The sequence below is a fragment of the Amblyraja radiata genome, chromosome 5, assembly GCF_010909765.2.
Source record: "Amblyraja radiata isolate CabotCenter1 chromosome 5, sAmbRad1.1.pri, whole genome shotgun sequence".
Classification (NCBI taxonomy): Eukaryota; Metazoa; Chordata; class Chondrichthyes; order Rajiformes; family Rajidae; genus Amblyraja; species Amblyraja radiata.
In genome coordinates, this window is record NC_045960.1 from 21,509,851 (window position 1) to 21,530,409 (window position 20,559).

General features: G+C 43.9%; 1 protein-coding gene across 1 annotated transcript in view; it reads left to right on the plus strand.

Annotated features, from left to right (window-relative positions):
* Positions 1-20,559, plus strand: part of LOC116973727 (dynein heavy chain 8, axonemal-like) — a 622,328-nt gene that overhangs the window by 15,147 nt on the left and 586,622 nt on the right. The window contains 2 exon segments of the mRNA XM_033022036.1: positions 5,599-5,788; positions 11,745-11,905. Of these exon segments, the coding sequence (XP_032877927.1) occupies positions 5,599-5,788; positions 11,745-11,905 (351 nt within the window).

Genomic DNA, 20,559 nt, shown 5'->3' on the forward strand with positions numbered 1-20,559 from the left:
TCCATCAAATTTTCCTTCATCCCCAATTTTTTTAATAACATAGTTGCCTGTCAGAAAAAGGATTTACCTCCGGGGTAATTTTGTTTTGCAATCCCCATTGACTCTTTCCACCATCCCAGATGCCTGTGGGTGGTGTATACAGTGAAATTGCTGTCGGATATTAAAATGTGCACATATTTCCTTATTAATAGTGGTTAAAATGAGGACCATTGTCTGAGCTTATGACAGTAGGTAGGCCAAACCTGGGATTAACAACATTGTTACTGTAGTTTCAGCAGTATTATTAGTGGTTGGTAGAGCTTCACTCCACCTGCTAAATAAATCTAAAATCACTAAGCAATATTTATAACACTGGGCCCTTGGCATTTCAATAAAATCAATCTATGCATTCAAACGAGCGTGATGGCATTGGCGTCACCGCTGAGGGTATCTTAATTGATTTGCCTGGATTACTTTGTTGGCAAATTTTACATTCAGAGGCCTGCTTCAGTGCCTCTTGCCGGATTTTTGGGTGCCACCACGTCTCTTTTGTCACCCTTATCATTCCCTCCTTACCAGTATGGGTAAGTGAGTGAATATATGTTAGTAAAACAGGTAAAATGCATCAGATACACAAACTTGCCCAAGCGGGGTGAGCCAAAGACCTGTGGTGGAGTCAATGGCACAGCCCTCTTGTTTCCATAGTCGTTTTTATATATGAGAGGCATCCCTCTGTAATGTACATACCTCCTTCATGTTTGGCAGGACCGTTCTATTTGCTAGCGTCTGTTTACCTGCTGTCACTACGCATTTGGATGTACAGGCTGCCTGTTTGGATACACTATTGGCAACTCATTGCCTTTTGCTATAGGGTCCCCAGCACCAGTGTGTGCAATACATTTAATAATGACCAGCTGTTCTGGTAGCATCAATGCCTTAAACAAATTACGCACAGAAAGGCATTCCCATGCTCCCAATCCTGGGGAGCTTTGTAAGGTCAGAACTTCGAGGTATATGGATATTACTGACGGAGCTGCCAAAGGTAAGGATGCCATTGCTACTGGTAGGACGTAGGGAGGTGGACATCTCCCAAGATTATCTAACTCCTCATCTTCATTACCAAATAGGGTCGTTGTGCCAGACATGAAGTCTCCTCCAGAGGATTTACCAGTACTGGGTTTATTTTTTACTAACCATCACCTGTTTCTCACCTCCTGTCTGTCTTTTAATTATTTCCTCTTATTCCTCTGCCCACTGGCATTCTAGTTGCAATACGTTCCATCCTTTCCGAGTGCTATCCTTGTTTCTTAACTCTATACCCTTCTTACATACAGCATCCATCCAACTTCAAACTCTATACTCTCCTCATGCTTCTTCACTGCGTCTGCGTCCCATGTTTTAATTCCTTTCTTCCATTTCTTTCCCGCCTTCCTTTCCCATATAAATGTCTCTACATTCCATGTTCCCCCTACTGGCCAGGCTTCATCCCCTAACCGTTTGGTCAACTTGTAACTTAACATTCTAAATTTCTTATTATACTTAGGATTCAAATAACACATATGTTGGACTGTTATCCAGAGCATTCCCCATAGATAGATAGAAAGAAAGAGAAAACAGACTTCTTAATACCGAATCGTTCCAAATATATCAACCAGGCCGACTCGCTACTCGAGACCCCAGTTTCTCAATTTGGCTGACTTTTTAACTCTTTAATATACGACCCAAGTGACTCAACGAGGCCAACTCGATAACCGAGACTCCAGTTTCTCAACTTGGCAGACGTTTTAACTCTTTAATATACAACGCCACTTATTTCTCAATCCGACAACTCTGCGGATGTCTCAATAAGCCAGACGCACAACTCACCCCCATTCAACCCGACAAATCACGGATGTCTCAACGAGGCCGATGAGCCCTTAGTAGAGAGAGAGAAAAAAAAGAAAACAAAGAGAGATAGACAGAGAAACCGCTCAAGTCCTTCTTAAAAATATACACAAGCCCTTCTTAAAAATACATGCGCAATTCTGTCTTAAAAATACATACACAATCCCTTCTTAAAAAAAAAACCATATAAAGCCCAACTGGTCTTACCTTTGTCTGTTTCTAAGAACCTCGGCAGGGAACCAATTCAATGTCTGATGAAGGATCACAGATGTTCCCGGGAGTTTCTAGGGAGTCGGTCTGACAAGGGGGCCGATAGAGCTCAGTTATCTCCCTTCCAATCCCGGCAACCTCTGCAACCTCTTGCACAGTCAGCTGTTGATGTGGTCCCAGCGAGGCCTGCATAACTACGACAATGAAAAAGCTACTTTTCTTAACTACTAAACCAGGTTCGCTTCTTAATAAACAGACAACCACACAAACTGTTTGGTAGACCAGTTCAAAACTTTACTTATTATCGGCCGATGGAAGGGAGCGAGAATTCCAGCTAAGTGACCAATGTAGACACTCGACTGTCCTCGGTCCACTTCCCTGAACAACAGAATTACATTGCATTAAATAGGTTTTTTTTGTCCCCTTAGCACATTCCACAGACATTAGTCATGGTCAGAGGTACAGGAAAAGGTTTCTACAGAATGCATCACATCAAAGGCATTTTGTCACATGGTACAAGATAACATTGGCCATTTGGTTTACGACATTTTAACTTCAAAGATGTGACTAGCTGTTTCTCTCTTCCTTTATCGCCTCCTCCCCCATAAACATTGGTCATTTGGTTTACGGCATCTTACTTCAAAGATGTGACTAGCTGTTTCTTTCTCTGCCACTTCCTCACTTGGGAGACAATGTTATGGTATTTATTATCTCACACACTGCAACCTGAGGCAAGCCTAATTTGACACTAAATATAAGCTGTAAGCTAGCCCAGAAGCCAATTTTAATTTTTTCTTATTTTTGTAACTTTATTCGGCTTCATCACTACCTCCACCCACGACAAGCTATGACAAGCTGCGACCCTGTCGGCGACAAATGAAGACAACTGAAGACCTCTCTCGACGCCGGTTCTGTCGCCGGCTGATGTAGGATGACGTAGGTTGTCACCAATGTAAATCACTGAGGTCATCACCCGGCGACAACCAACGTCACCTGCCGTCATCCTGGCGACAACCTACAACAGCACCTACGACAGGAGAAGACAGGCAACGTCAAGCCGAATGTCGCCGAAAGGTTTTGAACATTTCAAAATCCAGCGACGACAAGAAAAAAGTTACGAAACTTGAGGAAACATCTCACGACAATACAGGCGCCACCCCACGATCAACCTATTTACCGCTGTCGCCTAAAAAATCGCCAAAGTGGGACAGGCCCTTTAGGACTAGTTCCTGTTCCTGTGGACTGGAGGGTTGCTAATGTAACCCCACTTTAAGAAAGGAGGGAGAGAGAAAACAGTGAATTATAGACTAGTTAGCCTGACATCGGTAGTGGGGAAGATGCTCGAGTTGATTATTAAAGATGTAATAGCAACGCATTTGGAAAGCGGTGACAGGATCAGTCAGTCAGCATGGATTTATGAAGGGGAAATCATGCTATACTAATCATCTGTTATTTTTTGAGGATGTAACAAGTAGAATGGATAAGGGAGAGCCAGTGGATGTGTATCTGGACTTTTAAACAGCTTTGACAAGGTCCCACACAAGTGATTAGTATGCAAAATTAGAGCACATGGTATTGGGTGTAGGGTATTGACATGGATAGAGAACTGGTTGGCAGTCAGGAAGCAAAGAGAAGGAATTAACGGGTCCTTTTCCGAATGGCAGGCAGTGGGTGCCGCAAAGCTCAGTGCTGTGACTCCAGTTATTTACAATATTAGATGAGGGAATTAAACGTAACATCTCCAAGTTTGTGGATGACACAAAGCTGGTTGGCAGTATGAGCTGCGAGGAGGATGCTGTGAGGCTGCAGGGTGACTTGGATAGGTTGGGTGATTGGGCTGATGCATGGCAGATACAGCATAATGTGGATAAAGGTGAGGTTATCCACTTTGGTGGTAAGAACATGTAGGCAGATTATTATCTGAATGGTGTAAGATTAGGAAAAGGGGAGGTGTAACGAGACCTGGGTGTCCTTGTACATCAGTCACTGAAAGTAAGCATGCAGCTACAGCAGGCAGTGAAGAAAGCAAATGGCATGTTGACCTTCATAGCGAGAGGATTTGAGTTTAGGAGCAAGGAGGTCCTACTGCAGTTGTACAGGATCCTGGTAAGACCACACCTGGAGTATTGTGTGCAGTTTTGGTCTCCTAATTTGAGAAAGGACATTATTGCTATTGAGGGAGTACAGCGTAGGTTTACCGGGTTAATTCCCTGGATGGCGAGACTGACAAATAATGAAGGAATGGGTCGACTGGGCTTGTATTGACTGGAAATTAGGATGAGAGGGGATCTTATAGAAATATATAACATTCTTGACGTATTGGACAGGCTTGATGCAGGAAAAATGCTCCCGATGTTGGGGGAGTCCAGCACCAGGGGTCACAGTTTAAGAAAAAGGGGTAGGCCATTTAGGACTGAGATGAGGAAAAATCTTTTCACCCAGAGAGTTGTGAATCTGTGGAATTCTCTGCCACAGAAGGCTGTGGAGGCCAATCACTGGATGTTTTCAAGTGAGAGTTAGATTTAGCTCTTGGGGCGAAATGAATCAAGGGATATGGGGACAAAGCAGGAACGGTGTGCTGATTTAGGATGATCAGGCAGGATCATATTGAATGGCGGTGCTGGCTCAAAGTGCTGAATGGCCTACTCCTGCACCTATTTTCTATATTTCTATGACTAGGGGGACTCTGTCCTTGTTGCGACTAAGGGGAGGGGGAGCAAAGGTGGAGCTGCCGGTTACCGAGGAGGCATGTGAAAGCCTCATCTATCATGGACGATGGGAACCCCCGTTCCCCAAAGAATGAAGACATCTCGAGTGTTCTGGTATGGAACACCTCATCTTGGGTGAAGATGTGGCGTGGATGGAGGAATTGGAAGTAGGGGATAGAGTCTTGACGAGGAAGCAGGGTGGGAAGAAGTGTAGTTGAGATAGTTGTGGGACTCAGTGGGTTTGTAATAGATGTCATTCGATAGTCTATCTCCTGTGATGCAAACGGTGAGGTGCCACACATGGTCCAAGTGAATTTGAGTGCATGATGGAAATTGGTGGTGAAGTTAATGAAGTCCATGAGTTCTGCATGGGTGCAGGAGGTAGCACTGATACAGTTGTCAATGTAACGGAGATAGAGTTTGGGGATGGGGATAGGGCCAGTGTACGCCTGGAACAGGGATTGTTCAACATACCCTACCAAGCTAGGGCCGATATTAGTGCCCATTGCTACGCCTTTGATTTGGAGGAAATGGGAGGAGTAGAAGTAGAAGTTGTTACGGTTGAGGTCCAGCTATGCTAGGCGGAGGTGAGTGTTAATAAGGTAAATTGGCTGGTTCTGCGATTAGTAGAAGGAAGAGTCGTACACTGCATTTATCTCGCAATTATAACTGACATTTGACCTGAAATACAGAATGAATTCCGCTTTACACAGATATTGCCAAGTTTCCAGTATTTCCAGCATTTTCCGTTTTATTTCAGAATTTCAACATCTTACAGTAATATTTGTGCTTGACTAATCAGTATGCCTCTTTGCAGGAAACATTCTTTGGCGTTTTGGATTGTACTGATGGAATACTCAATGGTACTGTGACTATGATAGAAAATATTTTCTTACCAGCTATTTCTGCATCTAGAAATTGGGGAGCACTTAACCAATATATACATGGGGAGAGAGAGAAGAAAGCCTTCAAAGATACTATTAACAGTTACGTCACTTTCTTAAAAGGTAAGGTACTGTAAACATTTAAATCAGCCTGAATTACAGGCTGGGAACTATGGCTGGTTAAATATAATCTGAAGTTTGAAGAAAAATTGTGGGTAAGGTAATGACATGTAGTCAGAAGTAGACACAAGTTTTAGTTAAGCAATTGCTAGTGTGGATCTTCTTTATTTTTTTACAAAAATATACTGCATACTTACACACGTATTCACGGGATTGATACAATTTGAATATATCACATGACTCAAATTGTACCATCTGATAGTTCTTAATGGTACAGTTACCATTATATACACCACTCTGCCTTCCCTTAGAAAAGAGAAAAACTTGAAAATTAACCAAACAAGACCAATTTTCTTTTCCAAATTTAATCTGATGACTAGTTTACTCACTCTTTCTGCCCACCTGAGAGTTTTGGGGGGAGATTCAGGTTGTGGTTTTGAGTGAGAGTCAATTTGTGGCTCTTCAGTGAGAGTCAGGTTCTGGATCATTTACAATGCATTCAGTAAGTATTCAGACCCATTTTCCATATTTTGTTATGTTAGAGCCTGATTCTAAAATGGATTAAGTTCATTTTTTAAAATCATCAATCTACGCACAATACCCCATAATAAAAAAGCGAAAACAGGTGTTTAGAAATTTTTGCAAAGTAATTCAAATGAAATAGCTAAAATCTCACATTTACATAAGTACTCAGACCCTTTACTCGGTACTTTGTTGAGGCACCTTTGGCAGCGATTACAGCCTCAAGTCTTAGACAATAGAAAATAGGTGCAGTAAGCCATACAGCCCTTCAAGCCAGCACCGTCATTCAATGTGATCATGGCTGATCATCCACAATCAGTACCCCGTTATTGCCTGCTCCCCATATCCCCTGACGCCGCTATCTTCCTTCAAGAGCCCTATCTAGCTCTCTCTTGAAAGTTTCCAGAGAACCGGCCTCAACCGCCCTCTGAGGCAGAGAATTCCGCAGACTCGCAACTCTGCATGAAAAAGTGTTTTCTCATCTCATGCTGGATGGGAAGTAGGGACTTGGGTATGCTTGATACCATTTAGCTTCATGAAATTTTGGTACAATGCAGTGCACGAAACTGGGGGCAGTTGTCAGAGGCATGCTCTTCAGGGAAGCCGTAGCGCACAAAGATATACTGCAATGCATATATATTTTTTTGTACCCTTGTGTACCATCTCAATCCACATTGAGTGACTATAACACAAGAACATTATTATTCTCTTGTTCACTAAATTCTACATGAACTTTCCGAAAAAGGTCTAGTAGGCCAAGACCATGTTTGCAAGGGAGTTTGGGCTGGCATATTACTATAACCCTGACAGGTACTACGTTTGCTTGCCATTGCTTCTCTCCCATTATCCAATCCTGGCCAGTACACCCAACCTCTGGCTATGGACTTAATTCCTACAATACCTGTGTGTTCACTATGGAGTTCTGTATATAATCTTTGTCTTAAAGAACTACTACTCTGTGACCATATTTAATACACTCTTGTTCACATGACAATTCATATTGTCTATTATGATAAGGTCTTAGTTCATCAGTACTTGGTTTTGTCTCTGACCATCCACTCAAAATTTGTTCATACACTTGTTTTAGTACTGTGCCCTTTTGAGTTTCAGCAGCAATAACAGCTGCTGTGACTGGAAAGTCCATTGATAGATTTGATCTTCAGTACCCACATCTGATTCTTCATGAGGAAAACACGACAATCCATCAGTGATAGCATTTTCTTTTGAGCTCCGATGTTTAATGCTATAGTTATACTGTGACAGGAGAACATTGTTGCATCCTCGAGGCTGCCATTATAGATATTGCTGACCGAAGACTAAGAATAGCGAGAAGTGGCTTATGATCTGAAATCAGGTTGAATTTCCTATCCACCGAATAATGTAATTTCTTGATCCCAAGGGCTTCTTTTTTAATTTGTGCACAGTTACGCTCACTCGGTAAGTATGGGAGATGCAAATGCTATAGGCTTTCATGCCCATCTTGCACCCATGTGATGAAATCACAACTAGGCGCATTGCAAGCTAACTTCGGCCTTGCGATTTGTATTGTACTGAACAAGTAATGCATCACTAGTCAAACTTTTCTTGCATGCAACATAAGCATTTTGTTGCTTCTTGGACCATTACCATTTTGCATCCTTTTTCAACAACTTGTGAAGAGGAGCTAGCCTTGTTGCTAACTCAGGTAAGAAGCATACGTAATACTGTGCCATACCCAGGAAGGACCGAAGCTGCGACACATTCTGTGGTGTTGGGGCATTTACTATTGCTTCAACATTTTCCTTCACTGGTAGAACTCTACGTTGATCCACTTTCAAACCAAGATTCACTGCAACAATGCATTGCTTCTTTTCAACTTTATATTGTGATAGTCAAGCCAGTTCGACACTTTGCTGAGTATCTCCAGATTCTCCTTCTCAGGAGCAGTTGCGATTAGCACATCATCTTGAGTGCTCAAACAGTGTGGGATTCCTTGGAGAATCTTGTCCATTCTAGCTTGGAAGATTTTTGGTGCTTGACCATGCTATAGGGCAGTTTTGTGTAGGATTACAGCCCCATGTGTGTGTTTGCTAGCACTCATGATCAACATTTAGATGGGCATATGCATGTGATAGAACTAGCTCAGAAAATTCCTTGGAACCAGCAAATTAAGCGTACCTTTGAGGTAAGCAGTGGATACTGTTCATAATCTACTGCCTGATTGATGTACATTTTATAGCCTCCATGCAATTTCACTGTGTTGTTTGCTTTCAGCCCCACTCCTATTGGAATAGCCCAATTAATGCAATCTGTTTTTACCAGCACACTGTTTTGTTCCAACTTTTTGATTTCGGCTTCCACCTTACTTTCCAGTGAATATGACACTGGTCGTGGTTTACAGTAGACAGGTTTGACCAGGTTCAATCCAGATGAGTACTTGCTTGCCCTTTATGCCATCGTAGCTGTCCTTGAACATAGCATGATGTTTTCCTCAACAACTGATCCATTTTGTTGGCACTTCGACTTGGAACACAGATTGCCAATTCAGTTTCAGTAAGCGGAGCCAATATTGGCCGATCAACGTGGCCTATTGATATCGCTCGCAACAACTATTGGCAACTTCTGCGCCATGCCTTTGTTTTCCACATCACTATCTCTACACACATCTCCCAACATTTCTCCAGAGTATGGTTTCAGTCAAACAGTTGTTTCTGAGAAAGGTGCTTTGCTAAATTTAGATTCATAGGTATCTTTGCTTATAATTGTGCATTCAGCAGCTGTATCAATATTCATAGTAATGTGTTGATTGTTCATTCTGACCTTTGTCTGAAAGTTTTCTTTTCTAGACCCACCGTTTACAATGTAGATGCAATACAGCTCAAGTTCATCACTCTCTGACTTTTCTTAGAGGTTATGAACCCCATGCGTTTGGTTTTGTCGAGCCTTTTTATTTAGAGCTTCATTGGCAATCCTGACGAGCCTTTTATTTTGCTTTGTCCTGTGATAGTACTCTGCATGCTGATGCAATATGGCCTTTCTTTTGACAGTTGTGTCACTTAAAGTCCTTGAACTGGCAAGTATTTGCTTTGTGTTGTCCATGGTATCGATAACACGTATCTGCGCTTTTATCAGAACTTTGCTATGGAGGCCTTTTCCCTGCCTTGTCATGCTTGTGTTTTGGATCTGCGTTTTGACAGTTGACTGTGGCAGGCTCGTGTTGGTCAAAACACTCATGCACTTTGAGATGGCATCTCCATGGCCGAGGCAGTTTTGCATGCCAAATCAAAGGTAGGGGCTGGTGTGTTCAGTAATTTTGATTAGATTCGCACATCCAGCAATCCACCTAGAAATCCTTCTTGCAAAGCACGATTCAAAAATGTCCAGAAATTGTAGTATAGACAACTTCTTCAATGTGATGATGTACTCACCCACAGTCTCACCAGACCTCTGGTTTCTTGTGTGAAATTTGTAACTTTCTGCAATATCTATGGGCTTAGGATTAAAGTGAGAATCAAGTTTTGAAACAACAGTCTCAAATGAAACATACTTTGGTTTCTCTGGAGCTAGGATGTTGGTGAGAGTTGCATAAACCTCAGGTCCAATTTCGGTTAATAGAATAGCCTTTTTACGTTCCCTGATGGCTTTGTTTTATGCTCTCACCTGCATTTGATCACCATCTTCTGTTTCTTCAGCTTCAATAATATTATTTGCACTAAATACCATTTCCATTCACTCACAGTCCCAGGTAAAGGTTTCACAGTTTTGTTGAAAGTCCCTAGTAGAAAGAAACAGACATAAGTTTCAGTCAAGCAATCGCCAGTGTAAGTCATCTTTAATTTTTGCGAAAGTACACTGCACATACTCACACGCACATTCACAAGACTGATAAGATGTGCATAAATCACATTACTCAAATCATTCTATCTGGTACCCGGTTCTTAAAAGTACAATTACCATTTATATACACCACAAACAGAGATATTGTGGTTTTACATCCATGGTTTTAACAAAAAACATAAAAGGGAATAAAATCTACAGGAGCAACTATTTTGGTCCTTTGGACTAAAATAAAAACTACAATCGAAAATAAGCCACAATCCAAAACCAAAATAGTTTGGCTTTTATAAACTACCATAATTTTATCCTGCCTTAAAATGAATGCAAAGAATAAATTTCAGATTTAATTTTGTATGTCTTAGTTTGTAATTTGCTTTTCTTTTGATGTTGGCCACAAATGTGTTCATCATATAAATAAGTTCCACTTCTGACTTTATTCTTTATTGGTTAGTCATTCCTTCCAAGATTGGAGTGAGAGATGTGATGATGATGTGGCAAAGGTATCCTCATTAATTGTTCCAACATTGTCTGATAAATCGGGGTGATTATCAGGCATATGTGGGGAATCCTCACACTCTTTTGTGGTCTACAAAACCACCTGACCCCCCCCCCACCCCCACCCTGGCATTGATATAAATGGATTGATTGCTTCTTTTCACTACACCAAAAGATTATAAATGATGCACAATTTGCACATTTATTTGTGAAAGGTTTCATGAATTTTTTAAGCTCTCAGAACATATTCAAGAAAGGTGTGATCATTGGTCCCTATGTACCTTAATTGCACTTTCCCTCATGCGAACCACTTGCCACAATAATTTTGTTGCTGTGAGAACAGGTAAAGGCATACCGTTTTGACAAATTCCAATGCATTGGTCCCAACTATCTCATCTTTACTATGGTTTCCCGTCTCTGCCTCTGCTATTTTTCAACAAAGATCTAACTAGTTTCCCTTCCATCAACACTTTCATCCTCCTCTTGCCAACTCTTTCCCTCAACAACTTCTCTTCCGATTTTGGTCATTTTTTACAACCCTATGATGTAGTCATGGGCACTTGAATGGGCCCCCAGAAACATAATTTGCAGGTTATGTGAAACAGTTCATGTTACAAATTTACTCTGGTACCCCTTCCCAATACTTTCACCACTACGTCAACGACTGCTTCCTTCACTTGTACCAAACTAATCAATTTTATCAGCATTGCCACCAATTTCCATCTTGCCCTCGACTTCACATGGATTGTTTCTAACACTTCTCTTTGTATTCTGGACATTTATGTCTCCATCACTGGAGACTAAAGATCCACCAATATCTAGTAAAAATCACTGGAGACGAACAATCCACTAATATCTCCTATAAATCTATGGATTCCCACAGCTACGTCAACTGTATCTCCTCCCACACCACCCGCTTCTTTCAGTTTCCCTCTCTCTACTTTCACATCTCTCTCAACAGACAGAACAATGATATAGATCCCTGGTGTTTATCTTTCACTCCACTATCCTAGTGTCCAACTTATTATCTATCAGTACTTCTGTCTGCTCCATGAGAGAGCAAATGGCCCATTCCTGTTTTCATTGCTTACTTAAGTGGGATTAATTGTAAATATATTTTCTTTAGGTACTAAAATAAGCCTGGAAAAATCTGTTGTGTTGAAGAGTGAAATGGTTGACCTTACTCAGCTACGCTCATTTGAGCAAGTGAAAGCTGCATCATCCAATCCCGAAATTATATTACAGCTTGAAAATCTGCTTCTTCAATGGCACAATCAATTGGAGCAGGTTTGTATAGTTTTAAGCATTTTAACGTTTTAATATTATAGCATAATGTCTAGTTAATAATTGTTTCAAAATTAATGTTTCCTTTTGCTTCTTTTGAATGACATATCACCACAATGCACAATATTACCACAATGCACAATATCACCACAATGATATATCAATACACTACAATGACATATCACCGCAAGACTGAAATGAAATTATTTTTTTCACTCAAAGGGATGTAAAGCTTTCAAATTTGGCATCTCAGAGGGCTGTGGAGGCTCAGATTTAACTTAATTCAAATTGAAATTGGAAGCTTTTTGGATAGTTAGTAGAGATGTCAAAGATTATGGGGTTCGAGTAGGTGAAATATGTTGCGGTGGAGATCAACATAATTTTGATAACTGGTGGAGCTGGCTTAAGGAGTTGAATGGCTACTCCTGCTGTTATTTCTTATGTTCTTCTGTCTTTTAAAATGTGCAGTAACATATACTTGAAACTAGTATTAGCTATTTTGCATAAGGCTGAGACATCAAATATTGCAATTGCAGATCAAAAAGGTGAACATAGTTAGATCCCCAAATACAAGGAGTTACCAGTGGTAGAGAGTGCAGTTTAAACCAGATTGGGAGAATAAGAAAGGTTGGATTGGAAGTCAACTTGGAGGAATTAAAATATCAGGGAAAGGGAAACTGAGGGTCGCAATATTGAGGGAAGTGCCGTGTTGGGATGTCTGTGGACCAGGCAAATATAGTCAGATACAGTGCATTCAGAAAGTATTCAGACCCCTTCACTTTTCCACATTTTGTTACGTTACAGCCTTATTCTAAAATTGATTACATTCATTTTTTTTATCATCACGCTACACGCAATACCCCATAATAAAAAAGCGAAAACAGGTGTTTAGAAATGTTTGCAAAGTAATTAAAAGAAATAACTGAAATATCACATTTACATAAGTATTCAGACCCTTTACTCAGTACTTTGTTGAGGCACCTTTAGCAGCGATTACAGCCTCAAGTCTTGTTGGGTATGACTCTACAAGCTTGGCACACCTGTATTTGGGTAATTTTTCCCATTCTTCTCTGCAGATCCTCTCAAGCTCTGTCAGGTTGGATGGGGAGCGTTGATGCACAGCTATTTTCAGGTCCCTCCAGAGATGTTCGATCGGGTTCAAGTCCGGGCTCTAGCTGGCCCACTCAAGGACATTCACAGACTTGGGGCGAAGCCACTCCTGCGTTGTCCTGGCTGTGCGCTTAGGTTGTTGTCCTGTTGGAAGGTGAACCTCTGCCCCAGTCTGAGGTCCAGAACGCTCTGGAGCAGGTTTTCATCAGGGATCTCTCTGTACTTTGCTCTGTTCATCTTTCCCTCGATCCTGACTAGTCTCCCAGTTCCTGCTGCTGAAAAACATCCCCACAGCATAATGCTGCCACCACCATGCTTCACCGTAGGTATGGTATTGGCCAGGTGATGAACGTAACCTGGTTTCCTCCAGACATGACGCTTGGCATTCAGGCCAAAGTGTTCAATCTTGGTATCATCACACTAGAGAATCTTGTTTCTCATGGTTTGGGAGTCCTTTAGGTGCCTTTTGGCAAACACCAAGCGGGCGGTCATGTGCCTTTAACTGAGGAGTTGCTTCAGTCTGGCCACTCTACCATAAAGGATTGATTGGTGGAGTGCTGCAGATATAATTGTCCTTCTGGAAGGTTCTCTCATCTCCACAAAGGAACTCTGGAGCTCTGTCAGAGTGACCATCGGGTTCTTGGTCACCACCCTGACCAAGGCCCTTCTCCCCCGATTGCTCAGTTTGGCCGGGCGGCCAGCTCTATGCAGAGTCCTGGTGGTTCCAAAGTTCTTCCATTTAAGAATGACGGAGGCCACTGTGCTCTGACAGAGTGACCATCGGATTCTTGGTCACCTCCCTGACCAAGGCCCTTCTCCCCCGATTGCTCAGTTTGGCTGGGTGGCCAGCTCCATGAAGAGTCCTCGTGGTTCAAAAGTTCTTCCATTTAAGAATGACGGAGGCCACTGTGCTCTTCGGGACCTGCAATGCTGCAGAAATTGTTTTATACCCTTCCCCAGATCTGTGTCTCGACACAATCCTGTCTCAGGGGTCATTGGATAATACTGAGTGTCATAGCAAAGGGTCTGAATACTTAGGTAAATGTGATATTTAAGTTATTTCTTTTTAATTACTTTGCAAAAAATTATAAACACCTGGTTTCACTTTTTTATTATGGGGTATTGTGTTTTTATAACATAGAGGTCTGATGTACAGAAGGATCTTGGGCTCTAAGTTCATAACTCTCTGAAAGTTGTAACATAAGTAGTTACATAAAGAAATCATATGATATGCTTGCTTTCATAGCTCGGAGCATTGAGTATAAGAGTTAGGAAGTCATCATGCAGCTTAATAGGACTTTGATTAGGCTGCATTTGGAGTATTGCGTGCAGTTCAGGTTATCCTATTACAGGAAGGACGTGGAGGCTTTGAAATAGCAGAGGCCCTAAGATCTTCTTAATGGGCGATAGAGATGCTCAGACACAGGAAATCCATAGTAAAGATGAGGTAGTTGGGACCAGTGAATTGGAATTTGTCAAAACGGTATGCCTTTACTTGTTCTCATAGCAACAAAACTATTGTGGCAAGTGGTTCGCATGAGGGAAAGTGCAATTGAGGTACATAGGGACACATGACCATACCTTTCTTGAATATGTTCTGAGAGTTTAAAAAATTCATGAAATCTTCTACAAATAAATGTGCAAATTGTGCATCATTCATATTATTTTGGGGAAGTGAAAAGAAGCAATCAATCCATTTAGATGGCTTTTAGTGCAAATAATATTATTGAAGCTGAAGAAACAGAAGATGGTGATCAAGTGCAGGTAAGAGCATTAAACAAGGCCATCAGGGAACGTAAAAAGGCCATTTTATTAACTGAAGGTAGACAAAAATGCTGGAGAAACTCAGCAGGTGAGGCTGCATCTATGGAGCGAAGGAATAGGTGATGTTTCGGGTCAAGACCCTTCTTCAGACTGAAGGGTCACGACCCAAAATGCCACCTATTCCTTCGCTCCATAGATGATACCTTACCCGCTGAGTTTCTCCAGCATTTTTGTCTACCTTCGATTTTTCCAGCATCTGCAGTTCTTTCTTAAACATTCTATGAACTGAAATTGGGGGGGGAGGGGAAGAAAGAGAAGAGTGGAGAGAGAGCAGGAGAGAGAGAAGAGGAGAGAAGAGGGGATAGAGAGAAGGGAGAGAGAGTAGAAGGGAGAGAGAGTAGAAGGGAGAGAGAAGGGGGTGACGGGAGCGTGGGGGTCATTTTCCCACACAAGTCATAGGTGACTGGGCAATCTGAACCCAAGCACCAAGTTGAAAGCGGCCGAAGGTGTGTATTCCTCGGGACAGCCCCCACTCTCCCACGTCCACCCTCTGCGGCTGCGGGTCTGGTGGAGCGGAGGTTTGGGACAATGTTCATGCCTTCACAGTGACTGTGATGGACGCGGGGGTCTGGACCAATCGCTGACAAGTCCCGCCCCCCGGCAACGTCATGTCCGTTATTGAACTTTTCTGTTGAGTGGCAGTTGGTCCTTCGGCTTGTAGGCGACGCCGCCTTTTGGGTAGGTGGCGTTTCGACAGAGGGGCCATTTGGTAAGTTTGTTTTTAGGAGACGCAGCTTTTTGGTTCGTTGGCTTTTAGGCGTCCCGCCGTTTCGGTTAGTTTGCATTTAGGTGTCCCATCCTTTCTGTTAGTAGGCGTTTTGTCTTCGTAATCTTTCGGTTTATAGGTGTTTCAGCCTCGTTTCCATTCGGTTCTTTGACTTCGACTTCTTTGCTTCGTCCTCTCGCCACGACCGCACACGATCTACACTGCAATTTCTGGACATATTTTAATCAAGCTATGCAAGATAGATTTTTATGTGGATTGCTGGATGAACGAATATAATCAAAATGACTGAACACACCAGCCCCTACCTTTGATTTGGCATGCAAAACTGCCTTGGCCATGGAGATCCCATCTCAAAATGCACGAGTGTTTCAACCAACAGTCTTTTATGAAGGGTGCAGAGGAGATTTACCAGAATGATGCCTGGACAGACTTGGATTGTTTTCTCTGGAATGCCAGACATTGCAGGGAGGTATGTAAAGTTATGAGAGGCATAGATTGGATAGACAGAACCTTTTTCTCAGGATGGAAGCATCAATTGCTTGAGGGCATAGCTCAAAGTGCGAGCCAATTTTTAGAGGAGATTTGCTCGGCAAGTTTTTTACACAGAAAAGGTGATGAGCCCCTGGATCGCGCTGCAGGGGGTACTGGTTGAGGCAGTTATGATAGTGGCATTTAAGAGACTTATGAATGGCCAGATGGAAATGCAGGCAATGGAGGGATATGGATTATGTGCTGGCAGATCAGGGTTGGTCTTGCTCTTGCCATCATGTTTGAAACAGATATTGTGGGGCTGAAGGGCCTGTTCTTGTGTTGTACTGTTCTGTTCTAAGACAGTTTAACTCATCAAGTCCTTGCCAGCACCTAATAAAGCAATTGTGCCTTAAGGAGACCCTGATTGTCTCTGTTTCTGCCTTTTTACAGGCAATTAGTTCCAGTTCATCACTGCTTTTGTTGTAAATATTATTTCTTGTCACTCCTCTGCCATCCTTATATCTTACCAGACTAAGTATGGACCCGTTGGGTCCCGTTCCCCCAACGCAATATTCCACCAAACTGCGCACGCGCGGCTGACGGGCCTGCACTAACGGCAGAAATTAAGTTAAAGTTAATGACTGTGTAAATGTGATATTTCAGTTATTTATTTTGAATTACTTTGCAAACATTTTTAAACACCTGTTATCGCTTTTTTATTATGGGGCATTGTGTCTAGATTGATGATAAAATAAATGAATTTAATCGATTTTAAAATAAGGCTGTAATGTAACAAAATGTGGAAAAAGTGAAGGGGTCTGAATACTTTCTGAATGCACTGCATCTGACTCTCTTTGCCTGGTCCGCAGACATCCCAACAACGCTCTTCCCTCAATATTGCGATCCTAAGTCTCCCTTTCCCTGATATTGTGATTCCTCCAAATTGACTTCCAATCCAACCTTTCTTAAACATAGAAGCATAGAAAATAGGTGCAGGAGGAATCAATCAATAACCCGTGCCTGCCTTCTCTCCATATCCGTTGATTCCATTAGCCCCTAGAGCTCTATCTAACTCTCTCTTAAAACCATCCAGTGACTTGGACTCCATTGCCCTCTGTGGCAGGGAATTCCACATATTCACAACTCTCTGGGTGAAAAAGTTTTTTCTCACCTCAGTCTTCCCCTTTATGCTAAGACAGTGGCCCCCTGGTTCTGGACTCGCCCAACATTGGGAACATTTTTCCTGCATCTAGCTTGTCCAGTCCTTTTATCATTTTATATGATTCTATAAGATGCCCCCCTCATCCTTCTAAACTCCAGTGAATACAAGCTTAGTCTTTTCAATCTTTCCTCATATGACAGTGCCGCCATCCCAGGGATCAATCTCATGAACCAATGCTGCACTGCCTCAATCACAAAGATGTCCTTCCTCAAATTCAGAGACCAAAACTGGACACAATACCCCAGATGTGGTCTCACCAGAGTCCTGTACAACTGCAGAAGAGGTCTCAATACTTTCTGAATGCACTTTATATCGATACATGTGACAATAATAAACCTAAACCAAAGATCTTTTAGGAGTACCAGTATGGAACCAGAATAGGATGTGATTCAGTTTGAAACCCAGCCATCAGCCAATATTGTCTGTTTTTCCTGCAAAACCTTGTATCCCACCTGCTATTTGTTTGCATAGTATGCTAGCCTGTTGAAGTCTACGAATGTCCTCCTTACTGTTTACCACATCTCAAAACTTAGAATTTTTACGCTACAATATCTGGCATTAATATATGTAAAAACATCAGCAACCCAGCGTTGTCACCTGGGGACCATCGCAGCCCACCATCCTTCAAACTGAAAAATAATCATGTGGCCACTCTGGCTTTCTGTCTGAGCCAATTTTCATCCATTCGACTACTGACTCCTTCTCAATCGCAGCAAAACAAAGGAGCTAATCATTCACCAGAAATTGAGATGGTGTACACACACTAGTCTGTATCAATGATGCTGACGTGCTGAATGATGATGGAGGCGGTTGACAGTTTCAAGGTTTAAGTATCAGCAACAATTTGTCCTGGTCCAAAAACATCAGCAAACTACGGCCAAGAAAGCACACATGTACTTCCTGATAGAACTGGGAAATTCAGTATCCAATGACTCACCAACTTCGACAGATGCACAATTGAAAATATCCTATCTGGATCCATCATGACTTAAAATGGCAATTGTTCTGCCTGAGACCTCAAGAAATCGTAAAAATTTGATAAGCAGCCCAGTCCATCATACTAACTAGCCTCCTCCCCATCAACTCTATCTATACTTCACACCTCCTTGGGAAAGTAGCAAACGTAATCAAGGACCACTCACGGTCTTTCTCATTTTCTCTTCTCCCCTCTCTCATCGATGCAAGAACAGCTTCTTCGCTGTTATCAGACTCTTGAACAGCCCTGTGTGGGGGAAAGAACTGCAGATGGTGGTTTAATTAGAATTAGAATTAGAATTAGATTCCTTTATTGTCATTCAGACCTTTCGGTCTGAACGAAATTATGTTGCCTGCAGTCATACACAGAACCAATAAAAACAAAACATACAATAAACACAAATTAAACATCCACCACAGTGAGTTCACCAAGCACATCCTCACTGTGATGGAGGCAAAGTCTTAGTCTCCGTCTCTTCCCTCCTTGTTCTCCCTCTGCGCTGAGGCGATCGATCCAGGCCGGAGATGCCGCCCTCCAGTCCAGCGGACCTCCGTGGTGATGTCGCCGCCGCCGAAAGCCGGAACGCCGTCTCCGCTCTGAGACGGCCCGCCACAGCATCAGCTCCGGGCAGCCGCCCCAACTCCAGGCCGCCGCCCCAGCCTCGGGTCCCGCAGTCTCCGCTCCGGGCCGCCGCCCCAGCTCCGGGTCCCGCAGTCTCCGCTCCAGGCCGCCGCCCCAGCTCCGGATCCTGCAGTCTCCGCTCCGGGCCACCGCCCCAGCTCCGGGTCCCGCAGTCTCCGCTCCGGGCCACCGCCCCAGCTCCGGGTCCCGCAGTCTCCGCTCCGGGCCGCCGCCCCAGCTCCGGGTCCCGCTGTCTCCGCTCCGGCAGCCGCCCCAGCTCCAGGCCGCCGCCCCAGCCCCGGGTCCCGCAGTCTCTGCTGCGGGCCGCCGCCCCAGCTCCGGGTCCCGCAGTCTCCGCTCCGGGCCACCGCCCCAGCTCCGGGTCCCGCAGTCTCCGCTCCGGGCCACCGCCCCAGCTCCGGGTTCCGCAGTCTCCGCTCCGGGCCGCCGCCTCAGCTCCGGGTCCCGCAGTCTCCGCTCCGGGCCGCCGACCCAGCTCCGGGTCCCGCAGTCTCCGCTCCGGGCAGCCGCCCCAGCTCCAGGCCGCTGCCCCAGCTCCAGGTCCTGCAGTCTCCGCTCCAGGTCCCGCAGTCTCCGCTCCGGGCAGCCGCCCCAGCTCCAGGCCGCTGCCCCAACTCCGGGTCCCGCAGTCTCAGCTCCGAGCCCCGCTGCATCAGCTCCAGGTCGCCGCCGAAAGCCAGAACGCCGCACCAGCAAGTCGGGCCACCGCTGCCTCAGCCCCGAAGACGGCCAGCCTCTCGTTGGTGAGTCCTGGCTGGCTCTGCCTCCGGAGCCTCGGGGTCAGTCGCAGGCTGGAGGCCTTCAGCTCCGCCATTAGGCCTCAGCGCAGACGGAGGCAGAGAAGGGGGATACGACACGAAAAAGTTGCATTCCCCCGAAGGAAGAGACAGGGAACATGTCCCCCCCCCCCCTAACACAACCCAACAAACTAAAACTTAACCAAAACAAGACAAAAAAAACAACAGAAAAAAGTAAAGACAGACGGACTGCAGGCGAGCCGCAGCTGTTAACAGCGCCGCCACTTCCGGTTTAAATTGAAGATAGACACAAAATGCTGGAATAACTCAGCGGGACAGGCAGCATCTCTGGAGAAAGAATGGGTGACGTTTTGAGTCAAGACTCTTCTTCAGACTGAACAGACTTCATGTGCTAGGGATGAATTCCTGATCTTCCAATCTATTCCGTTGTTACCCTTGCACTTCTTTAAAATCTGTGCTTTCACTGTAGTTGTTACACTATGTTCTGCACTCTTTTCTCTTCTTTTCTCTTTTGGACTACCCGAGAAACAGCATACACAAAAGGCCCTAGGCCCACCGAATCTAAACTAACTATCTGCAACTCCCTGGTTCCGCAGAGACCGTTCCCTCCACAATTCCCTGGTCCACTCATCCCTTCCCACCCAAACCACCCGTGGAAATGGGATTTTCCGTTGCAACCGCAGGAGATGCAACACCTGTCCTCATTCCTTGTCACTCTACATCATCCAGGACCCTGACAGTCCTTTCAGGTGAGGCAGAGGTTTGCTTGCACTACCTCCAACCTCATCCACTGTATCCAGTATTCCTGGTGTGGGGGAGACCAAGCTTAGACTTGGTGATTGTTTCGATGAACACTTACACTCAGTCCGCCTTGACCTACGCAATGTCCAAGTTCCCAACCCTTTTATATCCCCTTCTCATTCCTAC